We start from the raw sequence: 11,555 nt of genomic DNA on the forward strand, positions 1-11,555 counted from the left end.
GGACCCTCGGAAGCTGCCATCCGGTCGTAACTCGTACCAACTCCACCTCCTCATTTATGTACGCCCCTAGAATCTCCAAATCTCAACCAATTTAGAAAAAGAGAGACAAATTCAGAAAAATGATGCACTCTAGAGAGAAATTGGGATTGGTCTGCCAGCCAAACAAGCTGTTAATCAAAACAAGAAAATTGAATCCAAAATAAGTTTCAGGATTCTAGTCTCAGATGATTAGAACCAAACAAGCTGTTAATCCAAACAAGAAAACAGTGACGTGCCCATTGGCCATTGGTACCACGAGACTCATCTATGCCTATGAATCGGGACCCACGGAAGCTGCCGTCCATGGTAACTCATACCCACTCTACCCTCGTCTCGTGCACCATTGAAATCCTCAAATCACGACCCATCCCCGCACGGTTAAACTGAAATCAAATCCCCCACTACCCCCTCAACATTTCTCCTCCCCGGGTCCTCCTCTCCTCTCTTTCTCTCTGCCCTCCCCGATTCGCCTCGTCCCCTCCCTGCCTCCCCCATCCCGCGGCAAAACCCTAACCCTAGCTGTTCATGGCGACGCAGCCGCCTTCCTCGGCCGCGGCTGCCGACCTCTACGAGACGGCCTCGCAGCCCGACCCCTCGGCCTCCGCCGCCGGGGACGCCTACACCTTCCTGGAGTTCAACACGCAGGGCGACGACTTCGAGTACCCCGACTTCCCGGAGCTCTCCCAGCCCGCTCGATCCGCGCCGCCGCCGGCCACCGTCACCTCCTCCACCTCCTCGTCCTGGCCGGCCCCGCCCCCGCCGCCCGACGCCTCGCAAGACCCCGATCTCGTGCCGCAGGACTCGACCCCGCTCGCCTCGTCGTCCTCGCCGTCGCCGCGGTCGTCCGCGTCCAAGGCACGGGCGTCGGCCGCCGTGGCGGACGGGCTCGCCGCAGGGGTCGCGGCGCTCAGCTTCGAGGAGCCTCCCGGCGCAGGAGCGGGCGAGGACGGGTACGACTATGGCAAGGGCGACTTCGTTGAGCACGCTTGCAGGTACTGCGGGATCCACAGCCCCGCGTGTGTTGCTCGCTGCAATGTGCCGTCCTGCCGCAAGTGGTTCTGCAACTCACGGGGGAACACCTCTGGCTCTCACCTCGTCAACCACCTGGTTCGGCTCCTTCCATCTCTTGCTAATTCGGGTGATGATAGGCCTTAATATACTTGATGACTAAGGATGATCATTTCGAATTTTAAGCTTTCTAGACTGTGAAGTAGAAAATTGTTGAGTTATCAATTACCTTTGGTCACAAAGATTCCCTTATACCTTGGTACTTCTAAGTGCTGGATTGCTTGAAAGTGCTAAGAAGGTGATACCGTTGCCAATTTGATGAAGCTGTGCTAAGTTTGCGCAATCTGGGTTAGAGTCTAGTTCAGAATTTTATAAATTTTTCTTCATAGAAAATGTTTGAGTTGATGATTTGGTGATGAGTATGTTAGTTTGATCATTGATGTCTTCTGTTTAGGGTAGCAGTTCAACTCTATTTTGCAAAGGTTCATGTTTACGCGTCCAAATTTATAGGAAATATATTTACTTTGTGACTTTGTGTACAAAATCATCTCAAATTGCCTAGGTAGGATACATGGAAAATGATTCTAAGAATTGCTGTCACACCAGCTATGAGTTACTTTGTGACTTTGTGTACGTCTAGCTACTGTTTTTTTCGTATGACCCCTTTGTAGATAACCTTTACGGCTGTGTAGAGCACATAAGATTATGTACTAACCATATTTGATGCATTATTCCTTGTGTATATTATATCTTTCGGATATCAGATTGATGGATGATTATCATAAGTCACCTCTGATTATTTCGCGTCTTCAGGAAGGAATTGTTTCATTGGTGTTCCAGAAAAATAGCTATACGAATATCTTAACAATTAACCCGGTTTTTGCACCAAATAAGAACTTTGAAAGTAGCCAACATATTTCAGGCTTAAGCAGACATTTTCTTTGTGCAAAGATTTAGGCTCCGTTTGGCATTGCGGTGGATTGTCATAATCTTGTTTTGTCCACCCACTTTTCACTATTTTCCTGTTTGGCAACCAACTATACTTTCATGTTTATTTTTCCACAGCAGATTATAAAATAAGTTCAGCACAGCACAGTTCAGCAATGCCAAACTGAGCCTTAGTATCTACTCCCTCCGATCCATAAAAGTGTCGCCCATTTTGTACTAAATGAGTACAAATTTTGTACCAAGTGGACGACACTTTTTATGGATCGGAGGGAGTACCTGATTTCATCTATTTGTAGAAGAAAACTGTATTCATTTTGGCTATCTTATTATAGTATAAATTGTGTCTAAATGCTTGTGTATCGATGTACATTTTTCACAGGTTAGAGCAAAACATAAGGAAGTTTGCCTTCACAAGGACAGCCCTCTGGGTGAAACAATCCTCGAATGCTACAATTGTGGCTGTCGGAATGTATTCCTTCTTGGTTTTATCTCAGCAAAGGCAGAGAATGTTGTTGTTCTACTGTGTAGAGAGCCATGCTTGAATGTTAATGCACTGAAGGATATGAATTGGGATCTTAGTCAGTGGCTTCCTCTCATTGATGACAGGTGCTTCTTATCATGGCTTGTCAAGGTAAGAGCTTTTCTCCATTTTTTGTTTGGTGGTGAGTGCGTTTGTACATGTCTTTGTTTTCTTCCTGACAATTGAGCAATTTTACTCCCTTCCAGGTTCCCTCAGAACAAGAGCAGCTGCGAGCACGCCAAATTAGTGCCCAGCAAATTAACAAAGTGGAAGAGCTCTGGAAAACAAATCCTGATGCCTCTCTTGAAGATCTTGAAAAACCTGGTGTAGATGACGAACCCCAGCCCGTGGTTTTGAAGTATGAAGATGCTTACCAGGTTTGAACTTTTCTGCGGGCATTTGTTTTGTTTCTTGAGTATTTTGGCTATCTTATTGTATCACTGTGTCGGTAATACTTTCAAGTCTTCTGTTTACTGGTGCTGTAACTAGAATGCCTTTATTGTTTCTGCCAGTATCAAAATGTTTTTGCTCCATTGATAAAGCTCGAGGCCGATTATGACAAGGTACTGTCTGTTGACAATATTTTCTGAAGTGTTTCTTTAGCAGGACCCTTGAAAAGAGAACTGATTTTTCCATTGTTTTATTTGCCCTTGTTATTTTTCTGTAGATGATGAAAGAGTCACAAAGCAAGGACAGTGTAACTGTGCGGTGGGATATTGGACTGAACAAGAAGCGCGTTGCCTATTTTGTCTTTCCAAAGGTTTGTTTGAGTACTGGAAAAAATATGATCTGTGAATGTGGAACCTTATTAATCTTGTCACAGATTATTCTGTCTTTTCATTGTACTTCCGATCAACTAGTTCTTACTGCGCAGTTATTAGCTCATGATCCAACTAATTTCTGGAGATCAATTTTACAATTTAGGAAGATAATGAATTAAGACTTGTCCCTGGAGATGAGCTCAGGCTGAGATATTCTGGTGGTACTTCACACCCTGCATGGCAATCTGTGGGTCACGTGGTATGTGTTTTAAGAACATGCTGTTGGTAGCTATGGTAACCTCAATAGAATTGCTTATACTGGCACTCATGCTAAGCTCCTTCTTTTCTACAGATTAAACTCACTGCACAAGAGGAGGTGGCACTTGAGCTTCGTGCTAGCCAGGTATAAGGATCAGTTCTTTCTTGTTTCCTCTTAGCATGCCCTCAACTTCGTGTGGTTTGCACCTTAAACCTTTCTGTGTTTCAGGGCGTACCTGTTGAACTGAGCCATGGATTCAGTGTGGATTTTGTTTGGAAGAGTACTAGCTTTGATAGGATGCAAGGAGCAATGAAGACTTTTGCTGTAGATGAGACAAGTGTTAGTGGGTAAGTGCTATGCTATTTGTATTTTTGAGTTGTCAGCATGGAGGCATCCTTATTTTGTCTGTCGTGACTTGTGAGTATGAGTAGAAGGGGAAGTAGTTTCAAATCGAGCAAGTACTTCAGCTAATTTTGATTTTGAGTTTGAGTTACTCTTGTTTTTTCTTAGTGCAAACACAGGTAACTGGAAAGCAATAGACATATTTCTAGTCCTGCAAGGCTCGAAGCTACCATATAATAAAATTGATGGCACATTTGATCCCTCGTTTAACCAAAATTGTGAAAAAACAAGATATAGGAGAGCTTTAATCATGAATCCATTGATTGTTCTCTTTAATTAAGACATACTACCCAGCTCTTTCCTGATTTGGATATGGGGTCAAGGGGAGGGCACTTTAGTCTACTGGATGTTTCCAGCAGTAAGTTTGTAGTTGGATTCTTTGCTTGTTCACAATAATTTACAGTATATGGCATAGTCATCTGCCATCAGCTTCAGCTAATTCTTATTTTTCTATATTCCCTCAACACAGGTACATATACCATCACCTTTTGGGGCATGAAGTTGAGCATCAGATAATTCGTAATACACTACCAAAACGCTTTGGTGCACCAGGACTTCCAGAACTAAATGCTTCTCAGGTACCTTGATTTATTAGTTAGTATGCTGACACCAAGTGCTTATTAAGTTACTAGTTGAACAGTATGTGACCTTTTTCATGTTGCTTCTAATTAGTACTCCTTTCAGCAACACAATTTCATGGTTAGATTGATATGCTGTCCTCCCCGTGGTTTCTTACGTGATTATCTAATTTAAACCATGGTTTTAAAGGCGTCCGTAAGGCGACGCCTAAGCGTCAGGGCGCCCCCGCGCACGAAAGCGTCGGCCTCGCCTCAGTCTTCCACATGAGGCGTCTGCCTTAGGCCTTTGAGGCGTCTATGGCGTCGATTAGCCGTCCTAGGGCGTCGCCTCGTCCAAATTGGACGACCTATGCAAGGGCGGGAGCCTCCCGTGCGGCTGGCAGGGAAATTAGAAAGAAACTGGAGCCGGGCGGGATATTAGAGAGGAAAAATGGAGGCCGGCGGGAAATCTGGGAGGGAAATAGGAGGCGGGAGGGTAAATTGAGGGAATCGTAGAAGTATTGGGAGAGAGAGGGGCGCAGGTACCAGACAAAATCTCCTTAGCCACTGCTTCCTCCGTGCTCTGCTCCTCCGGCGGACGTCCTTCAGGCGCTCGGCTCCTTCTCCGGCGAAGGGAAATCAGGTGCCAGGCCTCAAGCCCAGAGCTTCCTCAAGGCGCAGATACTTGAAATCACGGCCGCACAAATTGTTATTCCTATCAATTACCATGTTTGATTTCCTTGATTGCTGTCCCTATGATCATGGCTAGTTACCATGTTTGAGTCCTTGATTGAGTTACCATGTTTGAGTCCTTGATTGCTGCTGATTTCCTTGATTCTTGTCCCTATGATTCCTATACTTCAGTTAAGATGCTACCTATCAATAGTGGACGTTGCCCCTCTATGATTGCTCAACAATTTAAAGATATGCATCTCTAGTCAATAGCCAATATATTTTGCTCCTATAGTAGGTCTAACAGGTCTATGGCGTCGCCTCGCCTTACGCTTTAGACGCTTAAAAGTTGAAAAGGGGTCAGGGCGCCTCGCCTCGCCTTACCGCCTTAAAAACTATGATTTAAACTAATGTGGCCACATAGGCCATAGCTGTTGCAGTGCTATAGATATACCAAAGTTAAATTATTTTAACCTAACATCTGTTTTGTTGATCGCTTGATATGTTCTCTCATGGGCTGGTTGTGTGTATTTAGGTCTTGGCGGTTAAAAGTGTTCTCCAGAAGCCAGTTAGTTTGATTCAAGGTCCACCTGGCACTGGGAAAACTGTCACATCAGCTGCAATTGTCTACCACATGGCAAAACAAGGTCAAGGACAGGTATAAAAATGCATGATATAAATTTGTCATGATGATTTAGCTTGGAAGTATTGTTTTACCTATTGTCTCTGTTTCAAAATCTTAGGTACTTGTTTGTGCACCAAGTAATGTTGCTGTTGATCAGTTGGCAGAGAAGATAAGCTCAACTGGTCTCAAGGTAAATGATGGATTTATGTTTATATTGATTATCCACCATTCCCCAGCTGAGCCTTTTCAACTCGTCTACTATCGATTGTGTGTGGTGTCTGCAGAGTACTGGAACTATTATGTTGTTTAATTATCTCTCTGCTTCACCTCACTGCAAGAATAATTTAAGAGAATATTTCAAATGCTTCCTCCTGAATAACTTAAAGATAGATAACAAAAGCCCTCATTCGCCACCGGCCTGCATTTTGAATTATCTCCAGCTCCTATCACACACTTGTTAGTATTATCCAATGATACATTATTTGCAATTTTATTATTTCAACGAGTAACTGTGATTGAATACCCCAACTCCAGGTTGTTAGGCTGTGTGCAAAATCTAGAGAAGCGGTTTCGTCTCCTGTTGAGCATCTGACACTTCATTATCAGGTCACCCTTGATTCTTATCTAGTTGCATGCATGTAAAGTAACCTTTTATTGGGTGTTAATCATGTGATTTTGCAATTATGCAGGTTCGGCATCTTGATACTTCTGAAAAGAGTGAAATGCATAAGCTACAGCAGCTGAAAGATGAGCAAGGTGTTTTATCCGCTCTTAACATGTGATGCCATATGATTGGACATTTTCTTCTGAGACATATGACTGCATTTTGTTGACTGAGAGTTGTTATGGTTATGTTCTATTTCCACAGGAGAATTGTCGAGCAGTGATGAGAAGAAGTACAAAGCACTAAAACGAGCTACTGAAAGAGAGATATTACAAAGTGCTGACGTCATTTGCTGCACTTGTGTTGGTGCTGGAGATCCTCGCTTGTCAAACTTCCGTTTTCGCCAGGTAATGATTTATCTACTTTCTGCAGACATTAGGTTGCATGTTCATAGTTGGTCTGCATTATATCCTGAAATGGTGGCAAAATTTTATTGCCAGGTTCTTATCGACGAGTCTACACAGGCAACAGAGCCTGAATGTCTTATTCCATTGGTTCTTGGTGTCAAGCAGGCAAGCAGTAATGAATGTGTTCATTTAGGCTATTGTGATTATGTCTATTTATACCTTTCTATTTATTTAGGTTGTTCTTGTTGGGGATCATTGCCAATTGGGCCCGGTCATCATGTGCAAAAAGGCAGCACGTGCAGGATTAGCACAGTCTCTCTTTGAACGTCTTGTTATCCTTGGAGTCAAGCCCTTCAGGCTACAAGTAATGTTTGCCTCTTTTTTTTTCCGTCTGTTATTAGTATTATCATGCCTAGGCAGTCGTCTTACTTTGATTGCCAAAACTCTGAAAGCTTTGAGGTTGAAAACACGATAAGTGAGTAATATCTGAGTTTAAATCATGATATTTGCAATGATTAACCAGTTAATATTCTTTTGAGAAGAAAGCCTTTTCAGACAAATGGAAGTGAGATGAACAGTCAGACATTTATTACAAAGTTGCTGACAGCAGCTGAAATATTTCAGCAGAAATCCTAATGTTAATTTAATTACCCTGATTTACAGGTTCAATATAGAATGCACCCTTGTCTTTCAGAATTTCCTTCCAACTGTTTCTATGAAGGCACGCTGCAAAATGGAGTAACTGTAAATGAGAGACAATCAACTGGAATTGATTTTCCTTGGCCTGTTCCAAATCGACCCATGTTCTTCTATGTGCAGGTACCTTGGATAATTGCTGACATTTTAAGTATGCACAAAGCTTTATGGTTATGTTGAGCGGTTCGTACTAATTTTCTATAGATGGGAGTAGAAGAAATCAGTGCTAGTGGGACATCTTACCTCAATAGAACTGAAGCTGCGAATGTTGAAAAAATTGTAACTACATTTTTAAGAAGTGGTGTCGTGCCAAGCCAGGTATCTACCGAGTAAATATGAGTACTGGTCATCTGAAAGTTCTTCTACCAGCTCCTTTATGAGAAGACATCGTTAATTCCTTGACATATCTTATTGTGCAGATTGGAGTTATTACACCTTATGAAGGGCAAAGGGCGTACATTGTAAATTATATGTCAAGGAATGGTTCTCTCCGCCAACAGCTGTACAAGGAAATTGAGGTTAACCATAAACATGTAAACTACAGTGTTTGACCCCATGTTGGACTTCGTTTTGCTACAATATTTGTGCGTCTTTCAGGTAGCAAGTGTCGACTCCTTCCAGGGAAGAGAGAAAGATTACATTATTCTGTCTTGTGTGAGAAGCAATGAACACCAGGTATGTTTTGTGTTATATTTTATTTGCCTCGTAATTTTCTCGTGACTATTTAACCTGCATCAGGGAAGTTTATGTACATAGGCGCATAGCGTATCATGCTTGCTGTGCAATTTGTAGTTAGCTACTATAAATTATCATACATTTCATGCAACATTAGAGTTTTAATACTACTATAAATTATCATACATTTCATGCAATATTAGAGTTTTAATACTCCAAAATTATTTTTGTATCTATTATACCATATTGCTTTTTATATGCTGATTTGTTTTACTTACAGTCTGGTAAATTGGCGTATACTTTCTTTGTAGCAGCAGTTCTATTTAGTGTTTGGAACTTGCTGAAAATCGACACTCGATGCTGTCAAAACTACTATACTCCCTCTGGCCGGAATTACTTGTCACTGATTTAATACAACTTTATACTAAATCTTGGACAGCAATATGGGTCGGAGGGTGTAGTATATTCTTTTGCACGGTTTATATTTCTTGCAGGCAGTGCATTTGCTATGTAGCGAGCCATGATGTTTGTGAATTCATGTTGCATTACTTAGCTGCTCATGCTTGATGAGCAAACTGTTTTGTACTGGCTTGTTTAAACTGTCACATACTGTTTTCAATGCCTTTTCAGGGTATTGGGTTTCTTAATGATCCACGCAGGTTAAACGTTGCATTAACTCGTGCTCGTTATGGTATAGTCGTTCTTGGGAATCCTAAAGTTCTAAGCAAGCAGCCTCTTTGGAATAGCTTGTTGACACATTACAAGGTGCACATATCCCTCGATACATAATGTTTTTATTTTACAAATTCGGTTGCAAGTACTTTGAGGTTTTGTTCGTTTTTATTGATTCATGTCCAAATGGCTGGGATTGTATTGTCTGGAAATGTATATTTAAGAAACGAGGTACATTACTAACTATGTTGGTTTGAATTGTTTTTAATTATACATTATAATTTCTTTGTGTTCAGGAGCACGAGTGCTTGGTAGAAGGACCTTTGAACAACTTGAAGCAGAGTATGGTTCAGTTTCAAAAGCCCAAAAAGGTAATTGTCTGCATTGGCTCTTCCAGATAACTATGGGCAAGTATTACCAGCTCCTGATGTTATTTTGTTGTGCAGATCTACAATGACAGAAGACTGTTCCTAGGTGGTGGTCAAGGTGTTATGCATGGATCTTCCTTTGGCACTGCAGGTTCAGTAGATAAGAGAAGTGGTAGGGGCAAAGGTATATATAGTTATAATTTAATAACTTGTATTTTCTAGTTTTGCTACTTATTTATTCTATCTAACACACCATTCTTTTGACATACAGCACACCCCTTTGTTCCATTTGGGCCGCCAAATGGGGCTCATAAACCTGGTGTGCACCCATCCTATCCGTTACCCCGTATGCCTTTTCCTCCATTCCCTGGGTCTCCGCATTCTCAACCCTATGCAATTCCAACCCGGGGATCATTGCATGGACCCATTGGAGCTGTTCCAGCGGTGCCTCAGCCGGGTAATAGAAACTTTGGGGCTCCTCGTGCAAATACTGGCCCTATTGGTGGCCACCTTGCTGCTCATCAACAGAACTCTCAGCAAGCTATGGGTAATGTGGGGCCAGCTTATAACTTTACTGGCTTGGAGAATCCAAGCAGTCAGCCTTCTGGTGGAGGTCCAATGTCTCAACCTGGGCTGATGACACAGGTTTGTTCATCTCTCCATTGCACTAACACAAAACATAGCAATAGTTTGACATTAATATTTGCCTTTCCTGAATTAGATGCCTGTCCAAGGTCTTAGTCAAACATTTCGTGATGGGTTTGCCATTGGTGGGATGTCTCAGGTACAGGCAATTCATGATACATGGCATTACTATCTTAATGTTCTTCCCTTAACTGTATTTTTTTTTGTCACTAGGACTTCTTTGGAGATGATTTCAAGAGCCAAGGATCTCATGTGGCATACAACATTGCAGATTTTTCCACTCAGGTTTGTAACTATTTTTGCACTGGCATGATTATTTTCATATGGTTCTGTAATTTGTTTAAGATGGTCCAATATTATTAAATCACGCAAAAATAATAGTGCGCTATTACTCTGTGAATCGGCTTCTAAAAAGAAAGGTAACTGTCATATGCAGGCTTCTCAAGGAGGTTATGGTGTTGAATATACACAAGGCCCCCAATCTGGATATCCTGGGAATTATTTGAACCAAAGTGCACATCCAGGATACCCCCATATGGGCGCAACAAATGAAATCGTATCTCAGGTCTGTCCTCTGCAGTTCAAAACCATTACTCTAGTAAATTATCATTTGATGCCTTTCCCTGCGCATGTTTTTGCTCTCTGGAATTAAGCCTGTTTGCATAATCCAGGATCACATGGCTCACGGTTCACATGGCATGTTTACACAAGCGGGATACAATGACCCATCACAAGACGAGTCTTCTCAGATGCATTATGGAATGGGTGCTCCTGGCCATCTTCAATCGCAGGTGGCTTATTTATTTCCACATGTTTGATGTTTTCTTTCTCTGGCTGAAGAATCGTCCAACTGGGGCTAACATACTGATTTGCAGAGCATGATGAATCCTATGTACTCTCAGTCGTATGCGCACTATAACACTCAACCCCAATCCCTTCAACCTCCGCCGCAGTGATCAGGAAAGCTTGTGATATGGATGAAGCCACATTAAATTTTGGAAGTTTGATGAATTGCATCCCCTTGGCTGATGGCAGCTTGGTTGTGCCTTTTTGCACTAGTATGCAGAAATTTTGGTGCATAGGCATCAGTTGCAAGCAATGAGCACAAGCATCTTTTGGCGCACTACGTATTGGGTCAGGCTTGTACGAGGTGGCTATGGTTTATCGACCATAGACCATTGCTAAGGAGCAGAAGGATTGTGACACATCTCTTCCTTGTCAGTACTTCGCAATGAGGCTTGACAACACCAGGTCGCCACTTGTGCATTGAGAGAAAGAGTGATGCTACCCCTCACATCGCTTCACCTGTACAGAAGGCAAACGGGGCTTGTAGTGGTACGATGTGAATATGTGCTGCCATCCAAGTTGAAGGTGCGGCAGCTATCGCCTGACTACATGGTATCACAGAAGGGGCCTGCAGATTGGCTTTTGTATAGAGGTGCTTTAGGTGGGGTGGCTAACCCTCTCGGATCTCTCACATGGCCTAAGATACTTGCCTCTACGTTATGTATGCTTTCGATATAGTAAATTTATATCACAGAAAATGATGTAGGCAATGTTGCTTGAAACAACGAGTGCAATAGCTTGTGGTGTTTGGTGGACATTGAGGTTTTGTTGGATCTGTTGGTCATTTTTTGTAGCACAGTCTTGTTTCTGCAATTTAAAGGCTGATGACTGTGGCGTTGATTTTTACCTTA

General features: G+C 42.4%; 1 protein-coding gene across 1 annotated transcript; it reads left to right on the forward strand.

Annotated features, from left to right (window-relative positions):
• Positions 1-440: 440 nt before the first annotated feature.
• Positions 441-11,555, forward strand: LOC100838876 (regulator of nonsense transcripts 1 homolog). Its single transcript, XM_003563028.4, has 29 exons — positions 441-1,146; positions 2,375-2,626; positions 2,722-2,892; positions 3,028-3,078; positions 3,183-3,275; positions 3,440-3,535; positions 3,629-3,679; positions 3,764-3,882; positions 4,407-4,515; positions 5,702-5,824; positions 5,910-5,981; positions 6,326-6,397; positions 6,481-6,547; positions 6,660-6,802; positions 6,896-6,967; positions 7,038-7,166; positions 7,466-7,621; positions 7,703-7,816; positions 7,918-8,016; positions 8,096-8,173; positions 8,804-8,938; positions 9,142-9,216; positions 9,292-9,397; positions 9,485-9,858; positions 9,935-9,997; positions 10,072-10,143; positions 10,295-10,423; positions 10,530-10,649; positions 10,734-11,555. The coding sequence occupies exons 1-29, from the start codon at positions 565-567 to the stop codon at positions 10,812-10,814; spliced, it is 3,804 nt and encodes a 1,267-aa protein (XP_003563076.1). The 5' UTR covers positions 441-564; the 3' UTR covers positions 10,815-11,555.

The sequence above is a fragment of the Brachypodium distachyon genome, chromosome 1 (genome assembly GCF_000005505.3).
Source record: "Brachypodium distachyon strain Bd21 chromosome 1, Brachypodium_distachyon_v3.0, whole genome shotgun sequence".
Lineage (NCBI taxonomy): Eukaryota > Viridiplantae > Streptophyta > Magnoliopsida > Poales > Poaceae > Brachypodium > Brachypodium distachyon.